The following is an 18,652-nucleotide window of genomic DNA, read 5'->3' on the forward strand; positions in this document are numbered from 1 at the left end:
GGGTTTATTAATCTGAGAAGTTTGAAACCAAACATCCCTATATCGAGAGAAGCGATCATTTAGCTGGGGAACTCATAGTGACCAGCACATGCATTTAAAAATACTTTCCTGGTCACTTACTATATCTGAGAATCAACAAAGACATAGCAGGGGCATATCTGTTTGTGCAGATATGACTTCACATGTAATATAATGCACCCGGCATAGGGCTGCAAGTCCTGCTAGAAGGGTGACTTGTATAGATTGTATACAGTGCTTAAGGGTCATGGCACACAGGCTGTGTTCCATGTTGTGTTTTGACTTCTGTCTGCACCAAGACACACAGCCTGCAATTGCAGCTGGTCATGTGCTTGGTGAGGGGTCTCTTAGGTCTTTGTGCTGCAGCCCTTAAGGACCCTCCTTAGTACCCCACACCCTAGGTAGCAGGGGTACCATTTACTAGGGACTTAGTGGGTTCTGAAGGTTTTGCCAATTTGGAATAACTACTGTGCATTTTTTGGGGAAAGATCTGGCCCTGGGGTTCTGGTCTGTAGGAACCCAGAGCACTATCATTTAAAATTACACCCAAAACCAGGCAAAAAGTGGGGTTGGGGGGGTGACCACGTCAAAAGAGACACTTTCCTACAACAATTATGGAGTGGCTCGAAAAGAGCACATATTAAACAAGTTAGTGTGAGATTAAGGTCCCACTGAGGCACGATAAATGGAAGGAGGAAAAAGATGAACAAGACCTTTTAGAACCTATGGCTGGTCAGGCAGCAGCAAAAAAAGCACAGAGAACGGAAAAGTAGCCTTTAAGAGTGCCCTGAGCAGAGCCCTGCTGAGCAGGAGAGAGAATGAGAAGCAGAACTTGTGAAAGAGGGTCAAAAAGGGTATCTATTTGTTTTTCTGCACACCATGTCACAATTTCTTTCCAACAACAGGTGTATAGTGTCTTGGTGGAGGGATGTCTGCCTGCCAAAGATGACATCATAGCAGGAGGAAGGTCAAAAGTTATCAACTATCGCTGCTCAATCTCCACGCAAGAAGGCAGAGACTGGACATGTTAGGGTGGAGGACCCCTCCCCAGCTGCTGTGGCAGAAGATTCTCCTAAAGAAGTAGCCTGATCGGATGGTTAATGACCATGCTCAAAAGCTTTGAGATATCAGACTCTGTGTACCCAGTCCAGAGCCAGAAGGATGACTTGGGGGCCAGTTGTTCCTGATCTTCTTGAAAACTCTGGGCAGGAGTGGTAGTGGCAGAAAGGCATACAGGAGGCCTGAGCCCCACTCGAATTGAAAAACTTCTCAGAGCGAGAGCCGTCTTGTAAAGTCCAGCACACAAAACTGCTGACATTCACCTTGTAAGCAGAGGTGAACAAATCTAACCAAGGCTCTCCCCACGGCTGAAAGAGACCCTGCACCACCTCCAGCTGGAAATGCCATTCGTGATCCACTGGACATCTTTGAGTGAGTTTGTCCACTTGGCGTTCAGAGAGCCCCCAGGTACTGAACCACTCTGGAAATTACCTGACGTTACAGCCATGTCCAGAGACGCAGGGGCTCTGGACAAAGGGGCCACAGACCCACCCTGCCCTATTTGTTGCAGTACCACATGGCGGTGGGGTTGTCTATGAACACCTGCACTAGCCTTCACTTGATGGAGGGTAGACAGGCTTTCAAAGACAATCCGATTGCTTGGAGCTCCAGTAGGATTATGTGGAGTCCAGATCCCAACGGAGACCATAGTCCTCTGATTTTCATCTCCACCGATGGCAGTTCCATCCCAGGAGTGACGCATCTGTCACTACTATGAGATCTGGTTGGGGAAGAGCGAGGGGTCTGCTGCTGACCCAATCACAGTAAGCCACCACTGCAGATCATCTGAAGTTTCCTCAGAGATCTGGACCTTGTCTGAGAGTTTCCCCTGATGCTGTGCGTATTGGAACGTAAGGTCCCACTGCAGAGCCTGCATATGCCAGCAGGCATGCGTTACTGGCAGGATGCAGGAGGCAAGGAGACCCAGCAGCCTCACAGTCTGTTTCACTAAAATCCAGGAAGAAATATCGGTACCAAGGCCTGAACATCCTAGACTTGTTTGGGAGGACAGACCCGAAAATATCCAGAAAAACTCTGATGAAAGGGAGTGTGTGAGAGGGAGTCAGGTGTGACTTTGGCAAATTGATAGTGAACTCCAGCAATGCAGGAGGTCCATTGTAGTCTGGAGGTGAGGGACAACAACCTATGGGCGCTCCTGCCTTTAACAGCCAGTCATTGAGATGGGGGAAACATGGCACCCCGATCTCAATATATGCACTGCAACCATCATCACCTTGATGAACACCCAAGGGGCGCTGTTAAAGTCAAAAGGGAGCATGGTGAACTGAAAATTCTCTTTGGCTACCGTGAACCACAGGTAACACCTGTAGACGGGAAGCCAGGCAGACGAGATGTGAAATTATGCATCCCACAAGTCCAACGTTCACACCCGGTCTCCTTGGTGGACAGGACCTGAGCTAACATGAGCATTAAGGAGCAAGTGCGGCTGGGAGGGTAAAGGCATGGCTGGAAACCCTTTGTGGCCACGAAAGGAGTGAAAGGCAAATTGAGGGTGACAGGAGGCCATAGAAAGGCCCAAGGAGTTGGCCATAGCCCGACTATCCTTAAAGAACTCCACTGCCTAATCCACCTTGCCTCCGAAGAGACAGGAGCTATCAAGGCACATGTCCATCAAAGAAGACTGGACATCCTCCAAAAAGCCAGTCATCCTCAACTAGGTGTGGCACCTCAAGGCCACTGTTGATGAAACCGCTCTGCCCAGTGAGTCAGTCGAGTCACGTTCACAACATAGGATAAACTTCGCTGCATCTCTCCCGTCGGCGACAGCGTGAGAGCACGGCCTGGCCCTCCTCTGGAACCACTGGTAGCACCTGTGCAATGGTGTCCCACAAAGGGTGGGAGTAGCTGCCCAAAAAGCAGGTGGTGTTCATGGACCACAAAACCAGGCTGGTGGAAGAGAACATCATCCTTCCTCAAGGTGTCCAGCCTCTTGGATTCCCTGCCTGGGGGTGCAGGAGGCAATGTGCTAGGATTTACATGGGACATAGAGGCTTGGACAACCAAGCTCTCTAGGATAGGCTGTTGGTTAAAGACGTTTAGGTTTTCTGGAGCAGGCAGGTGGGCAATCGCCCTATTTACAGGAGCCCCTGTGCTGGGTTTGAACCATGTCCCAAGTAGGACGTCAGTGAGGGCTCTGTTGAACAGGAGCAGAGGTTCAGAAGGGGAGGCTCCCAGGTGCAGGACCTCTGTAAACACTTTTGTCTTCATTCCCACCGAGGGTAGGCTGAGGTCCAGGACCTCAGCCGCCCTCCACACCACCACTGCAAAGGATGCTCCCTCCTCCATAGCCACCTTAGGGGAGAAAGCATTCCAGTGTCTGGAGAAGTATCCAGTCCACTGGCTTCACCCAGTTCCTCACATCAGTCCACGTTAGGGATTTCTTCATAGTGCTGGTATTTTTGAGGGACCAGCGACCCCTCCCCAAGTCCTAGCCCATAGGGATGGGGCTCAGGCTCCGACCAGGAAGACATGGCACCAGATACGGCGTTGGGAGATACCCCTCCAGCTCGGTGTCAGAGTAAGGATCAGTATGGGGTGTCGGGACCATCGGTATCGGGATCTGCGTTGGGGAAGGTCAGGGTGGTACTGTGGTGTAGCCATTTTTAGCTATAGCGTTATACAAGTTATTTTAGCAAACTAGGCCTGCCGCTGTGCACTTTAACCTAGATACCTTTTATTGTAGCTTTGTTCACATTTGTGGCCTTGTTTTATTTTCTTTATCTAGCTGTTCTTCGCCTAGGTCAGGACTGCGTTCCTAAACAAGGCATTTGTCTCACTCTGTGCTTTTCTCAAGGCTGCAGTAAGATAGGTTGCCGGCAAAAGTGGTATGCTTGTTTCCAATGTTCACAGAAACACACACACTCTTACGTGGGGATCCTTTCTTGGAACATTAGATTATTAAAAACACTACTTTGACCCATGTATATTAGAGAGAGATTCCAGCCAGATGACCACAAATGTATACTGATTGCTTCGCTGCAGCTGCCTATGTAGACTACAGGCCTCTTGCTCAGGTATGAGGGATGATATCTTCCCGGGGGGACCTGAAAGACAGAATTAGAGCTTAACATGCTGTGCTCTAATGTAGCTTAGGAAGAAACTATCCCTACAAACATTAGTGACAGTATGGTACCGTTATTCTTGTCTTTTACTCTCCTTGTCACAATTGTAATCTTATTGTGCTTCATCTTCCTAGTTACTGCAATACATGCTTTACTATCTAAGATTCAGTTACTTCAATAAAACCTTATTGAATTTTGCCTTTAATTGTACTGGCATACGTGAGACTAATGTAACAAAGAAATGGAGGAGATCGGAGTGACCACGAGTCATGTAAGTCATGCGCCCGGTTTCCCCAATCATCTCTGCTCTCGGGTGGAGATGAGGCACTGCCAGTTAGCTGGAACAAACCCAGATTAGGCAGACAGGTGTCACTTGGTGCGGGATCAGACTCAGTCCCCACGGTACAAGTGATTCTGCTGAGTGAATCCAGTAGTCTCATTAGGATAATGACAACCTATGCAACAGTACAACCGGTGCCAGTCCAGAAATGGATAATCAGGACCCGAGCTGCAGATGGGCAACCAGAATGGGCCCCTGCCAAACTCTCAGGGTCCGAAGGGGTGCGTGAGGGATCGGGGCACCCACAAAAGAGGCACATAACCTCATAGAATTCTTTGAATTGGGTGGGAGTGGCTTGGGCTCCAGGAAAATCGGAGAGGTGGGGAGATGGGCCAGGCGAAGGTTCTACCGTGGACCAAGGCCTCGAATGCCGACAACGACAGCCGACTGATGTGGAGAAGACAAAAAAACTCTTCAACTTCTTCTTGTGGGTGACAAGATTTACCTGAGGTGCCCGATGACTTGGATTGTGACTAATATTACAGATTCCTCAACTTCTACCAGGTTCTTCCTTTCAACCAGGACCTTGATCGCCTCTGGAGCCACTAGAAGCATGAGGGATCTCTCCCTCAAGGCCTTGGGGTCATGGTCAGGCTCGAGGCACCAAGGGCATACAAGAGGCGGTTCCATCATCAACATCGGTCGGTGACAGGTTCCGCAGGGCTTGAAGCCAGCCTTCTTCAATAACATCCATGTAATACCAGGAGGAAAAACTCAAAAAGAACTCAACAAAATGTCAAAAAAAGTTAGTCAAAAATTGGCTAAGGGCAGCTCTTCTCTGAATCAGCGATGCCTGGAGCAGAAAAGAAAAGACTGACGTAAGCGTGCCTGTCTGGCACCTGTATAGGCACTGTGAATATCAAATCCGGCGTGGACAATGCCAACGACACCATGCAGAGCTGAATGACGCCACCTAGAGGAGCACAGGGGTAGTGCTCACAAAAAAATCTTCTGGATCCAGTCTGACACCTGGGGATAATTCTAAGGTAAGAAATGTGCAGCTTGACACCTCTATCAGATTAGCACAGCAGGAATGAAGCCATGCAGTTATTAAAGGGCAAGGTAAAACATTTTACTTTTGCAAGCAGGCAATTTCAATGACCCAGCAATACAGGTCTCTATCAAAGAAACCTACTCAGAAAAGACAAACCAATTTCAAGTTTACTCCAAAGTACTGTGTAACATTTCCCTCCCTTCATAAATAAGTCAGGAAATGAAAAGCATTTACCAATGCATTTTAGCAGCACTGTACTAATCAAAATAACTGTCATATTCTCTCTCTTACTTGGTTTCTGAAGCGCTAAGCCAAAAGAGACAATCCTATAGAAAATGAATTTTTACACATCACTACGATTTCTGGGTTTAGCATATGCCAAAGACAAACAACAACAAATGGACCACAACTCTGTTCCAGGACACTAGTACTCAGTCTGAAATGGAAAGGGGGAATCACAAGCCTCCTTAGTTCCCTAGAAAGCTGAGTATGAGCAGTCGTCTTAGCTCAAAGAAAGCTGTGTTGGGGTTAGTCGAGGTAGAGTACAACATAGTAAATATAGTACCATTATGGACCCTAGTGCAGAGAGTGACAACTTTGCTGGGTCAAAAGTATTAACATTTACGAGACATATCTTGATCCGCTATAGAGATCCATCAAGGAACAGAAAATTATCTACTAATCCAATGAGAACTACATGTGCCAATGCAAAAGTGAAATGAGATTTCAGAATCATTTCAGCACTTTTCTTTAGACAAGCCTTCTGTTCCCGATAAGCCTGAAGATTCTATCACCATGTTTCAAGTTATTTCTATAGGTCCTGAGGAAATTATCGGTAATCGTTTATGACGTAGCCTAACAATTGTTTGCAATAACGATCCCTTTATAACGACTATCTTGAAACATCTTAATGCCGAGAGGTATGAAGAGCATAATAGACTAAATTAGCACCATTCATATATGCATAAACATGAAAAAAGAAATAGAACGTGTGGCATTTTAGTAGCTATTTTATCAACGGACACTAAAAGGAAAGTCTTTCTGAAGTGCTACACAAACTCCCTGAAAGGATGAAGGAAAATATGTTATCCCCACTGTCCGCTATGATGCCGATCTCACAAAGTACTGCTCTACATTAGGAGAAGGACTTATCCTATCATCGCTTGTCAGTAAATATACAAAGGGGCTAAACAGCAACTGGCCAACATCTCATTCATGGATTTCCCTGCCACTATGGACTATGTGCACTGGAATAAACTTTAGTCAAAGAGGGATAGGCTGTTGATGCAAACATGAGCTATTGAAACTAGGGGTGTGAACATTTTTTATTTACATAGACAACGCCTGGCACAGATCCAGATTACAGATGTATGGGTTTCATGTTTCTCTGACATTTACAATGTGGTGTACTTTTTCCCTGCTAAGACCCTCATTATGATTGTCCTTTTCAATTCTGGTATGTGCATTAATTCCTGTTATCCGACATACTAGAATTCCAAATTTTGCAGAAAACACTGCATACCTGCAATTTTCCCAGAATAAATGTCGGCAGGCCACACTTTCCAAACCTTTCATGGAGAAAAATGATCCAGAGCTACTTCCCAAACCACCCCTTCCCTCTTACTACTTTTCATTCCTTTATTTACAGACTAAATTCCTTTGCTGCACATGGCAGGGTGGAGGTAGACACACCTCCAACATCTATTATTAAAATGTATTGTTTTTCTCTTTTGAGTGAGGACATTTCTGTACTTTCATTCCTTCTCTTAACCCTTTTTCAGACCCATATTGCTTCTCTTGCTCCTTCCCTCACATCCTAATTCACTATAGTTAATTGTTTTAACTGTTCTTGGTGAAGTATATTTGATTTGTTTTATGCTATATTAATTTTCTCATAATTTACTTCTCCGATAAGAGTTTTTAATATCTATTCTATGAATGCACATACTGCACTGCAGAGATTACCTATAGACAATTGGGTGGCCTGGGGATTAAGAGAAAGTCTGTTCAAGAGCTCCTACTCTTGATGACAAATCTTGTTATTACAGGCCTTTGTATCTGAGATAGTATTTTAATACAACTCTGTAATCCTCATCTTGCTAAGGAAGACATTTTACAATTGGCTGAGGTATTACATCTACTCTGATATGAAAAAAAACTGAGGAGTCTACCAATAGAAGGATGCAAGGAAGTTATCGCCATGCCATCACCTCTATTTGTTAGGCTCTCTCTAAAAGTTCAAGGTCCGAAAAAATGAAAAAATTGTCAATCCTGTTGAGAACGGGCATTGTGCTGCTCTCCCACAAAAGTATCAGTCAGACTGGTATTGGCAATCTATGTTGCCAAAACGACAAGTGATTTTTTTATTAATTCATCTGGGTCAACCTAAGTTACATAGTGGATAGGTTTACCGGTGACAGAGCATCTGTGTGATTGAGCAAACAAAAGAAAACAAAAAAACGGAGAGAGGACTGTTCATGTATTGTTATAGTGCTCTCATTTGAACAAGGAAATAAACCATGTTTTATTTCAAAAGAGAGAGTCACAGAGGACTCCATCCAAAAGAGGCGGGTAGATATGCTTGGATATTGGGGAATAAGCAGAAGACTCTTAAAACTGTACATTTTTAACCCTTTGGCTGCCCTTATAACATCATGAATGTGTGTCTCCAGGATGCGCTAAGGACAGTCATATACGTCTTATTTGCTTGGCTGCCCAAGGCCCTGATTTGTATAACATTTTTGTTCCTCCTGAAAGGAGACAACTACCTTTTAATGGTGGGGTGGAGGGAGTACGCTTGCCTGTTTGTGCTCTGTTCTGTGAGTTTAACCAGTAGCTGGGGATGTGGGACCGTCTATGGACAGCTATCACAGCTACTATCTTCTCCCTAACTATGCTCACCAACTAATCAATTCTTCTGGAGGTGGGGAGCAAGCGAGGTGGGAGAAAAGGGGCAAGGAGAGCAGCCCAGCTTATCCCACCATCCCTCCTACAATCCTGTTAAAAACACACACACACGCCCACCTCCACCACCAACTGCCCCCCATACCAGGAGGTGGGAACTGACACAGAGGCACTAACAGAAAAAACCTTGATACTAGTTCCTCACCTTACAAATCTCCACTTCCTGAATACATTTCACACCAATCAATTTGTCCTTTGTCACACTAATCTCCTCTGTCCCAAAGAAGCATTGTGAGAGGAAGGAGTATTGTGCGATGTACCCCAGCATGGAGCCACATGCAGTTCTTATTGGTTGTTGGAAAAAATTCAAACTGCATTTGGATCCTTTCTGGGGCACAGGCACACAGCTACTTCATAATCCTTATCTTTCCTTAAGAAGAATTTAAGAGGAAGCAGCTGTGTGTGCGTCTCCCAGCAAGGCATCAGATACTGTTTCCATAGGGAAGAAAAATATCAAAACAACATCTGGCTCCTTTCAGGGCTTGGGTACAAAATTGTATGCATTAGTAAGAAACCAGATGCTGTATGGATTTTTCCTCAGCAGAGATAACAGCATTTGCCTCTTTTCTGAGGCACAGACAAACTTCCACGCCCCAACAAGGAACAAGATGCTTTGTGGATTTTTTATTAGCCTATAAATTAGTCCAAACAGAATCTGGCTCCTTGTTGGGGTATAAATAAATTATTTCTTACTCTCACAATGTTTCACAAGCATTGTGAGAGTAAGAAGCTGTTTTTCCTAGGAACAAGCCAGACATTGTCTGGATTTTTTATTGGGCTAAGACAAAATGAAATGGCGGTTCATTGCAGGTTTACAGAAAAACATCTAAGAAAAATTCCAACAGCGAATGGTTCCTTGATGGGGAACAGATACACAGATCTTTCCTCTCAGAAACCAGGTGGAAGGAGAAATGGGTCTTGCCCCAACAAGCAAAAAACTTTTAATATTCTACGCCCTATACCGACTTGTAATTAGAGTGGGAAACAAATATAAACCCCCTGTTGAGGGTTGAGGAAAAGTAAACAAATTTCTACATTTAGGACCACTCCCCGCCTGCCTCTTTTTCCCTTGCATTACTTGCCTCAACTCTTCAATCTCCTAGTCAACTTCTATCTTTTTTCCCAGTGTCATATTGTATTACCTGCAAAAACTCTTACTGTGTTCAAGGTTTATTGAGCGTGCTTAGCGCTATTACACTATTAATCACAATAATTATTTCACAAGTGTTTACCCATATGATAAAGACACCTAGACGTCATGAACATATGGTGAAGTGTAGTTAAAAATTCCTATACAGCATTTCAATGGTTCTAAATAGGGTTTGGCCATTGTCCCTTAATTAGAACATAAAGCGCTACAGAAATGAAAGGTTTATTTACTCAAGTACACAACAAGGGTGAGCCTAAGACAAACAGGAAACACAATCGCCCAAAAGATGGCCATAGCTTTCTAAATTCCTGTCCTGGAGAGAATCAGGTCACACAGCCTTTAGGTGCCATAAGGAACACTAAGTCGCATTCATTTCAATATTTTATTTACAGAACAAATTGAAATTGTCTCCAGTAAGACAAAGAAAAACAAAAAGCACAATCTTTATTTTAAAAAAGGTCTTACATACCAAAATATAGAAAGATCAGATGTTTCTACCAACATCTCTACCAGAGAATCCACCATTTTAGTGTGGAATATTATTGTGTTCATCATCTTTCCAAGTTCTCGATGGTCAGCCAAACTAAGTGAAGCTTTTGACACACTGGTGTAGGCCTGTAAAGACAAACATTTTACAAAACCTGTTAAAATATATTGATACATACTCCTGTCCACCTCCTTTTCAGTTGCCATTCCATGCAACATCTCTTAAACAGCTGTGTTGACCCATTCCTACTTTCACACTGTCGTACGTCTGAGCCACATTTGTTTGCTAATGGGTAGGCTTCCATTTTTCTGCCTACTTACACTCTCCTTTCATTGTGGTGCCCTAACGTCCCCTCCCCGCACTTACTAATCATCTTTTTCCAGTCTTTCCTGCACTATCTGATCAAGGAGGACAGCAATGTTTCAGTACTACAGGCTTTCCCTTTGTAACAAACTGCAAAGGAAGCGACAGCCCTGTAGTGTCAGCGAAGAATTTCCTACGCACAGAAAACGTTATGGAAAATCAAAGGTAAAAATCTATGACCAATTAGCTCATGTGCCCTAATATGGATATCCTAAAACTGCACAAAGGTTTTAACCTTACAAATAGTACAATTGATACCACCTGAAATCAACTTGAGCATTAGTTATGAGCAGCTTTGGAAAAACCAAATGTTCTGGATTGAATGTATTAATGCTTGCATCATAACCACATTAGAGCAAGACAAACAAGAGGGAGTCAGCAGAGAAGGCTATAATTGTAAAGTAGTCCCTCATCATAAAGATCAATGCAAGCACGACAGTGGTGGCAGAAGGATACAGCCAATTAAGTGTAGAAGGAATATAACACTGGGCTGAGCCAAGCTGTGATTATAAAGGCCTCAAGCCAAAGGCTGAAAGAGGCTGGCTGAAGAAAGAAATTGCCTGAAAGGGTGTATCCAAAGCCCACCCAAAGCATATTGTTAGCAATAGGCCCGTTTGACAGCGTGCTTTCAAAACCCAGATCTTAAACATTTAAAATAAATAAATAAATAAAAACAATATCACAACCAGGTGTTATTCAGTGGGTTGCGGGTTCAAAACTAAGGAAGAGCAAGTTAAGGTATCAAAATTAAAAAAGATACAATTAATGTAAATTCTAATCATTTCGAAGTAGGTAGAAACAGTCACAACGGAGCCACATGAATTACAGAGGCCACAATAAGAATTGCAGTTACCAGCTCAGTAAATCCCAATGTCACACAAGGCCCATTTTATTACATCAAATATAAGAATAAGCAGGGATGGTACTGTCCTTTGAAGCTTCAGTCTGTTGCCATCATATCACAAGGGTCTAGTGGGAAAATATTCATACAATGTTTTCACCTTGATTACATTTGCCAGATGTCTTTCAAAACCAGCCTCATTGAGTGAAGGCAGTATGGACACGGAAAGCAGGATTGTCTTTTCCCCAGGTTCTGTATAGACTACATGGGGTCAAGCGAAATTCTTATGCTTTTAGTTTTTGGTATATTAGGGTTTTAACACCACTAGAATGATACTAATGGTTTAATATTACAAAGTGTGCAATCTTCAGGAAAAAGTTACATGACACGTACTGTCATGAGCATGCCCACTGCGGTGTATTCTACAACCATAGAAAGAGGAGTAAATGTAGCATACTGTTCCCATTTTATGTAAACTGGTGGTTAACAATAAATGTATGCTCTTGCTGTTTTTAGCATAAATTGGCAAAAGCACCGATTAATGATTCGAATCATTTTTGTAGTGAAAATAAAAGTGTACAACCAAATTGCTTTTTAAACATAAATTATAAAACATACCACAAACTAACCTGAACTCTCACACTCCCTAAAATTATGTCAAAATCTAGATCATTGTATGCTTTTTATATATTTTCTACTAGTAGTTAGGCAGGAAATATTTTTTTTACTCTTGGCTTCCCATGCAAGGTGTCTTCAAGGAGTGCATTGTTAATATCACAGTAACAATTACGAGTGAGGAAAATGTGCTCCAATGAGGCACGGACCCTTACATTAAAGAGTGATAATAAACATACATTTACAATCGCTGATGTACATATTTCATGACAGTCTCCTTCACCACTCTGTGTCTGTTAATGTCTGTAATTGCCCTCTCTGTGTCTATTTTTTGTCATGCTCTCTTCTGTTTCTTCTATCCTTCACCGTCTCTACTTTTTCATGTGTCCCTATCTGTTCCTCCTTCCCCTCAGCCCTTTATCTCCTGTTTAACCAATATGCTCCATCTTGCTTCATGTTTCACTCTATTATAGAAACTATCTAGGACTAGATCCACTTATTTACACTCCCTCTCAAGCCATCCTTTTCGCTCTATCTTTGCTTTTCCCGGTCCAATAATTAACCCCTCTTTTTCCCTTCACATCTCATGCTTTTCCATTCCCTTCTCTTGCCATCTGCACTTCCCAACAGAAGATACCCATCCCAAACACTCCTGCGTCTTGCTCACCCTCTAATAGGGCTGTATATACACTGTTTTAGGAAGCTGGCCCTTTATGTGGTATGTGAATACCGTATAAGGGGTCCAGGGGTTCCCAAGTGAGTGGACAGTGCTTGCTATGCAATCCCAAAGTGCTCTATTTAGGGGTAGTGTGGTCGAGCAGCCTTAGGCTTCACACAGAGGAGTGCAAGACATCTACAAATACACACAATAAACAATAAATGAGATGCACAACTCAAAAAGGATATCCACACCAATTTATAAAAATAGCAGGTATCTTTAAACATGTTTAGGCATTAGAGAAAAATTGTTTAGGTAGGCATGTTTTTAAATAAGAACTCTTTTCACTTTAAAAAGTGGACACAGTGCTATTTCCGAGTTCTACAATGTTATCCTATGGGGGTAAAAACAAGTTCTGCAAACAGGGAGAGTGCAGTGACTTACAAGACCAATCTCCTGGGGTTAAGGTTAGTAGTGAGCAAGGTCCATGGCAGCACTAACAGTACAGCCTCAATGGCACAGGGGCGGCCGGGTGCCCAGTGCGTTGCTATGGAGATCAGTCACTGCGAAAAGAGGCTGCAGGCTAGGACTAGGCACCCAGTTTGGGTGACCCACTGAATGGGCTCAGATCTTGCAGTGCTCAGGATGTAGGGACACCAGTGGTCCTCTTCTCCTCGGTCCGGGGCATCTAGATGCAGAGGATTCTTAGGCCTTTGGGTGAACGTCACAATTGGCGTGGGGCTCACAGAAGAGGTTGCGGGCCTGGATTGAAGGTTGAAGTGGGGAAACCCACAATGGACTTTGGAGAGGCTGGGGTCCATATTGGAACAGTTGGCCCACTTCAACACAAGCTGGAAGGCTCGGGTGCAGTGGTGCTGTCTGGCGGCCATTTTGGCGATCCGGAGTCTGCTTCAATGATTCTTGGGTGCCCGCAAGGATGTAGGGAAGCAGCTCCGCTACTCCACGGAGTTCTTTGTGCTGGGGTGAAGGCTGGCAGTCTTCCTGGGCTTCAGAAGCTGGAGTACGAGGCATCTTTCTCGCATTTGTCAAAGTCCACAGGTAGGCTGGCAGGGTTGGCGCAGAGTCCGTCAGGAATCTTCAATTCTTGCCTTTTGCGTCTCTGGAGTGTCCTCCTTCTTCAGGTCAGCAGGGATCTACTTCTCTGGTGCCAGGTGCTCTTCTGAATACTGCATCTGGGGCATTAGGGGTGTGTAGGGTAGTAGCAAATGGGCTACTGACCCTTGGGGTCACTGTCACCCCTATGAGACCACTTCATGTGGGAAGTGGGCATAACCATGTCCCAAAATTCCTAGATATGCCAACTCAAAGATGGCTACCTCTGAAAAATAATGTTCACCTCACAGCAGCCCACCTTAGGGGTTGGTACTAGCCTAGAGGTGGCATGTTGCCTTCACTAGCTAATTTTCCCACCTGTCCATTTGCCAAATAGGCTCTGAACAGGGGGATGGCTTGCTCTCCGGCGAGGGGAGCCAAATTTGCATTTCAAAGGCGGTAGCCCTTTGAGGCTTGCCGCCTTCGGAAGGCTAATCAGCAGGGCATCCTGTGGGAGAGGGTGTTACACCCTCTTCCCAGACAGGTTTTTGTTCGGGCCTTCTGTGAGCAGAAGGGTCTAACTCTAGGGGCCAAAAGTGGTGCCTTGAGTGGCAGGCTGGCAGAAACTTATCAGCAGGCACACTAGAGGCTGGTAGTGTTTCAGGGGGAACTTCTAAGGTGCCCGCTGGGTGCACGTATTGGTAAATTCACCACTGGCATCTGTGTGGGTACACCAATCCGAGATGTTTGATACCAAACATCCCTATCTTCAGTGAAGTCATGTAGGTGAAGAGATCCTAATGACCAGTGTCCAGCACACACACTGAAAATGGCTTCCCTAGTCACTTACTATGTCTGACACTTGGCAAAGACATAGAAGGAGCATATCTGCTCCTGCAGATAGGCCCTCACATATAAGCTGCACCTTGCCTTAGGGTTGTAAGGCCTATAGAGGTGACAAACAAACTGCATGCAGTGTTAGGGGGCATGGCACACAGGCGTTTTGCCATGTAGTGTTTTCACTTTTGTCTGCACCAAGACAAGCAGTCTGAAATGTAAGCCTGCCATGTGCTTGGGGAGGAGTCCCTTACGGTGGCACAATTCATGCTGCAGCCCTTAGGGTTCTTCTTTAGTTCCCTAGGCCCTGGGTACCATTTACTAGGGACTTACAGAGGGTTCTAAAAGTTATGCAAATTGGGTAAACAACTGTGCAGTTTTGGAAAAGAGATCGGGCCTGGGGACCTGGTTAGCAGGAACCCAGTGCATTTTCAGTCGAAATCACATCAGATACTAGGCAAAACAGTGGGGGGTAACCATGTTAAAAAGAGGCACTTTCCTATAACAGTCCAGAACAAATCACAATGAGTGATTCATAAAAGGGTGAGTAGTCAACACAGGGACCTCACAAAGTTATCTAGACTTCAGGCCTGTGCAAGAAATACTCTAATGGAAAGTTCAAGTTACTATAAAAATTGGCAGGGTAAAAGCTAATGCCTCTAACAACCTTATAGTTTGCTACAGTAGCTATGTTCGCAAACAAAGGCATTGCCATAGACAAGCAAAAATAATGTAGTCATTGTTTGGTTTGCATCTGACTGCTTCTTTAATTGTGCCTTTGATCCCCCCCCACCCAAAGCCCCACAACTTACTGACCAAACAAATTCAAAAGCAATTTCAGTTGAGTTTGCGGGCATGTTGTATTGGTAGAATAAGGAATACATTTCTGGCAATGTCTGGTGAGGATTAAACTGCAGAAATGTTCATACAAGCTTTAAATCCTGCATATGTTAAACAGCAGGGTAATCCATTTCTAGGTCTTGCCTGAGCCAGTGCATGCGCTGCTGCTTGCAAACATACTTTATTACTTTATATAAAAAAAATACTCTGGGCCCGCCCATGCCTTACCTTTGTTTGGCTGCACGGTCACTCGTTCCCTTGCTTCTCACAGGCACATTTTTTGATTTATTATCCTTACTCATCCCAAACCTTAAAATCACCCTCACTTCAGTCTACTTATACCCACCTCCAAGCCCTAAAATCAACCTCTCCCCCATTTACCTCTACCCACCTGAAACCTAAGATCACCCTTACCTCTACCTACCCCTGTACCCTAAAATCACCCAAAAGACTTTAAAACAAAGGCTAAACAACTAATTTCTTTACAACCAAGTTCTATAACTAAAATGCCTTTACAACGAAAGACTTTTACAACAAAAGTTAACAACAAATATTCCTTTAACACAGATAACTTTTACCACGAAAATCGTGTTAAATGTAAGCATTACGCAGGTAAGTAAAAAGCTTTTAAATATACATATATGTGTGTGTGTGTATATTAATTACATACTGGTTGCTGCCTGTAGGTAGTTATAGTTATGACCTACTTTCCATCGGAAAAGCGTTTTTTGTTTTGCCAATAACTTTGGTGCCGTTTTTTGATGAATCTTCACGAAATTTTCAAAACAAATACGACAGTCAGTTCAGCTGCTGTCTTGAAAGTTTTGTGGTGATCCATCAAGTGAAGACTGAGAAAAAGGCTAGAGGTCCCAAAATGTGTTTTCGCCATGCATTTTCCCATAGGCTCTGTAGACAAGCCTACAGCACAAATGGCTGGACCGAATTACACCAAATTTAGCAGGAAGTTAGATTTTGCTTTTTGTGAGTTGGTGTAAATCCATTTATTAGTTTTAAACATTTTAAAGGAAAAAAAAATATAGATATCTAGGGACGAAGTTCCCCACGGATCCAAGAGTCCCAATGCTCATATGTGACATATCCAATACTTCAGCCGAGTCCCAAAAGAAAACATTAAAAAAAAAGAAAAGGGGGTAGGGTACTTTGGGTTGGAAAGATACATTTTTTAGAGTGTAGAGTGGGTGTAGGTTTGTTGGGTGGAAAATGAATCTTTAGGGTTTAGGGTGGGTATGGGTTTCTGGGTGGGAAGGGAATTTTAAGGGTTCTGGTTGGGTGTGGTTCTTTGGGTGGTAAGGGACCTTTTAGGGCTTAGGGTAGGTATGGGTTTTAGGTTGATAAGGAAATTGTTTACGTGGGTATGGATTTTTGAGTTGTAAGGGAATTTTAGGGTGGGAAGGGATTTAAGGGTATATATATATATATATATATAAATAAATTATGTATACGTGTATTTATTATGCCAAAATATTTATACATACCTTTACCATGGATGTCTTTAGCACAAAAATGTAGGTATTTTACAGGTAAAAATAAACCAAATATATATACACACACACACACACACACACACATATATACATATATGGAAAATGTCACTTACCCAGTGTACATCTGTTCGTGGCATGAGACGCTGCAGATTCACACGCTGTGCACATCCCGCCATCTAGTGCTGTGCTCGGAGTGTTACAAGTTGTTTTTCTTCGAAGAAGTCTTTTCGAGTCTCGAGATCGAGGGACTCCTCCCCTTTCTGCTCCATTGCGCATGGGCGTCGACTCCATCTTAGATTGTTTTCCCCGCAGAGGGTGAGGTAGGAGTTGTGTATATAGTAATAGTGCCCATGCAATGGAGTAAGTATGTATGTACATAATGTGACTAAAAGTGATATATTTAGAAATTTACAAATGTACAAGGTTAATTTTTTGTCTTCTTAAAACGGCTACAGGCTCCCGGGGAGGTGGGAGGGCGCATGTGAATCTGCAGCGTCTCATGCCACGAACAGATGTACACTGGGAAAGTGACATTTTCCGTTCGATGGCATGTGTAGCTGCAGATACACATGCTGTGCATAGACTAGTAAGCAGTTATCTCCCCAAAAGCAGTGGTTTAGCCTGTAGGAGTTGTTGTTGTTTGAAATAATGTCCGTAATACTGCTTGTCCTACTGTGGCTTGCTGTGTTGCCAACACATCCACGCAGTAATGCTTAGTAAATGTATGAGGTGTAGACCATGTGGCTGCCTTACAGATTTCAGTCATTGGTATGTTTACTAGAAATGCCATGGTGGCACCCTTCTTTCTAGTGGAGTGTGCCTTTGGTGTAATAGGCAGTTCTCTTTTTGCTTTTATATAACAGGTTTGAATACATTTAACTATACATCTAGCAATGCCTTGTTTGGATATTGGATTCCCTGTATGAGGTTTTGGAAAGCAACAAACAATTGTTTTGTTTTGCGAATTTGTTAGGTTCTATCAATGTAGTACATTAGTGCCCTTTTGATGTCTAATGTATGTAATGCTCTCTCAGCTACAGAATCTGGTTCTGGGAGGAATACAAGGCATTGGAGGAATCCAAGATGGCGGCCGGATTTCCCGGCTGATCGCCACTACCGCTCTAGCCCACCCCCAGATCACACGCGGTTTCCACTCACCCGCGAAAGCCGCGGATGCCACGGATACCTTGCGCCTGCAGCACGGACCGCTGCGGGCACTTCACGGCTTTTTGGCGGCCCCTGCTAGGATCGGGACCGCGACGGCAAGCACCGGAGGGCCCCGCAAGAAGATGCGAGCGCGGCGCTCGCCCTAGATCCGCGCTCATGTTCCTCTCGATCGAGCGCGATCCCCGCCGTTTCCTGGCAACATTAGTTGGCGTGTGGGGTGTGTGGGATGCCCTGATGGCGCCGAAGTTAAACAGGACCCCTCGCTTCTTACGGGCACGGCAGAACCAAGATCCAGGAGGAACCAGAAAGGACAAAAAGCTACCGGTCCCCGGATTGAAGGAGCACAGCAATCCTCATGTGAAAGGGGGCCTGCATAAAACAACTGACATGGAAAAAGACGCAAGGTACTCTGTTCCAACAATGTTTACCAGCATGATGCAGCTTAAGCAAAGGTCTACGGAGAAGGCAGCATGTGATTCGCAATCCAACGGGCCAGGAGTCAATGATGAGCAGGTACCTGTTGCATTTACATCTCTTGAAGTACTCACTCCTATATGCGATGCAGGGGGGAGGGAGCCACCCAGTCAAGAGACTGCCAGTACAAGTCCAGGAAAGAGCGGGGGAGGTGGTGGCCCCCCCCCCCCCAATGGGGTCTGAGAAGCTATCTGAGCAGGAACC

The 18,652-nt window shown here is 44.2% G+C and overlaps 1 protein-coding gene across 1 annotated transcript in view; it reads right to left on the bottom strand.

The window, feature by feature from the left end:
- Positions 1-18,652, bottom strand: part of NCKAP1 (NCK associated protein 1) — a 906,912-nt gene that overhangs the window by 471,836 nt on the left and 416,424 nt on the right. Inside the window, exon 16 of the mRNA XM_069225777.1 lies at positions 10,078-10,223. Within this exon, the coding sequence (XP_069081878.1) occupies positions 10,078-10,223 (146 nt within the window). The remainder of the gene's footprint in view (positions 1-10,077; positions 10,224-18,652) is intronic.

The sequence above is a fragment of the Pleurodeles waltl genome, chromosome 3_1 (genome assembly GCF_031143425.1).
Source record: "Pleurodeles waltl isolate 20211129_DDA chromosome 3_1, aPleWal1.hap1.20221129, whole genome shotgun sequence".
NCBI classification, from domain to species: Eukaryota; Metazoa; Chordata; class Amphibia; order Caudata; family Salamandridae; genus Pleurodeles; species Pleurodeles waltl.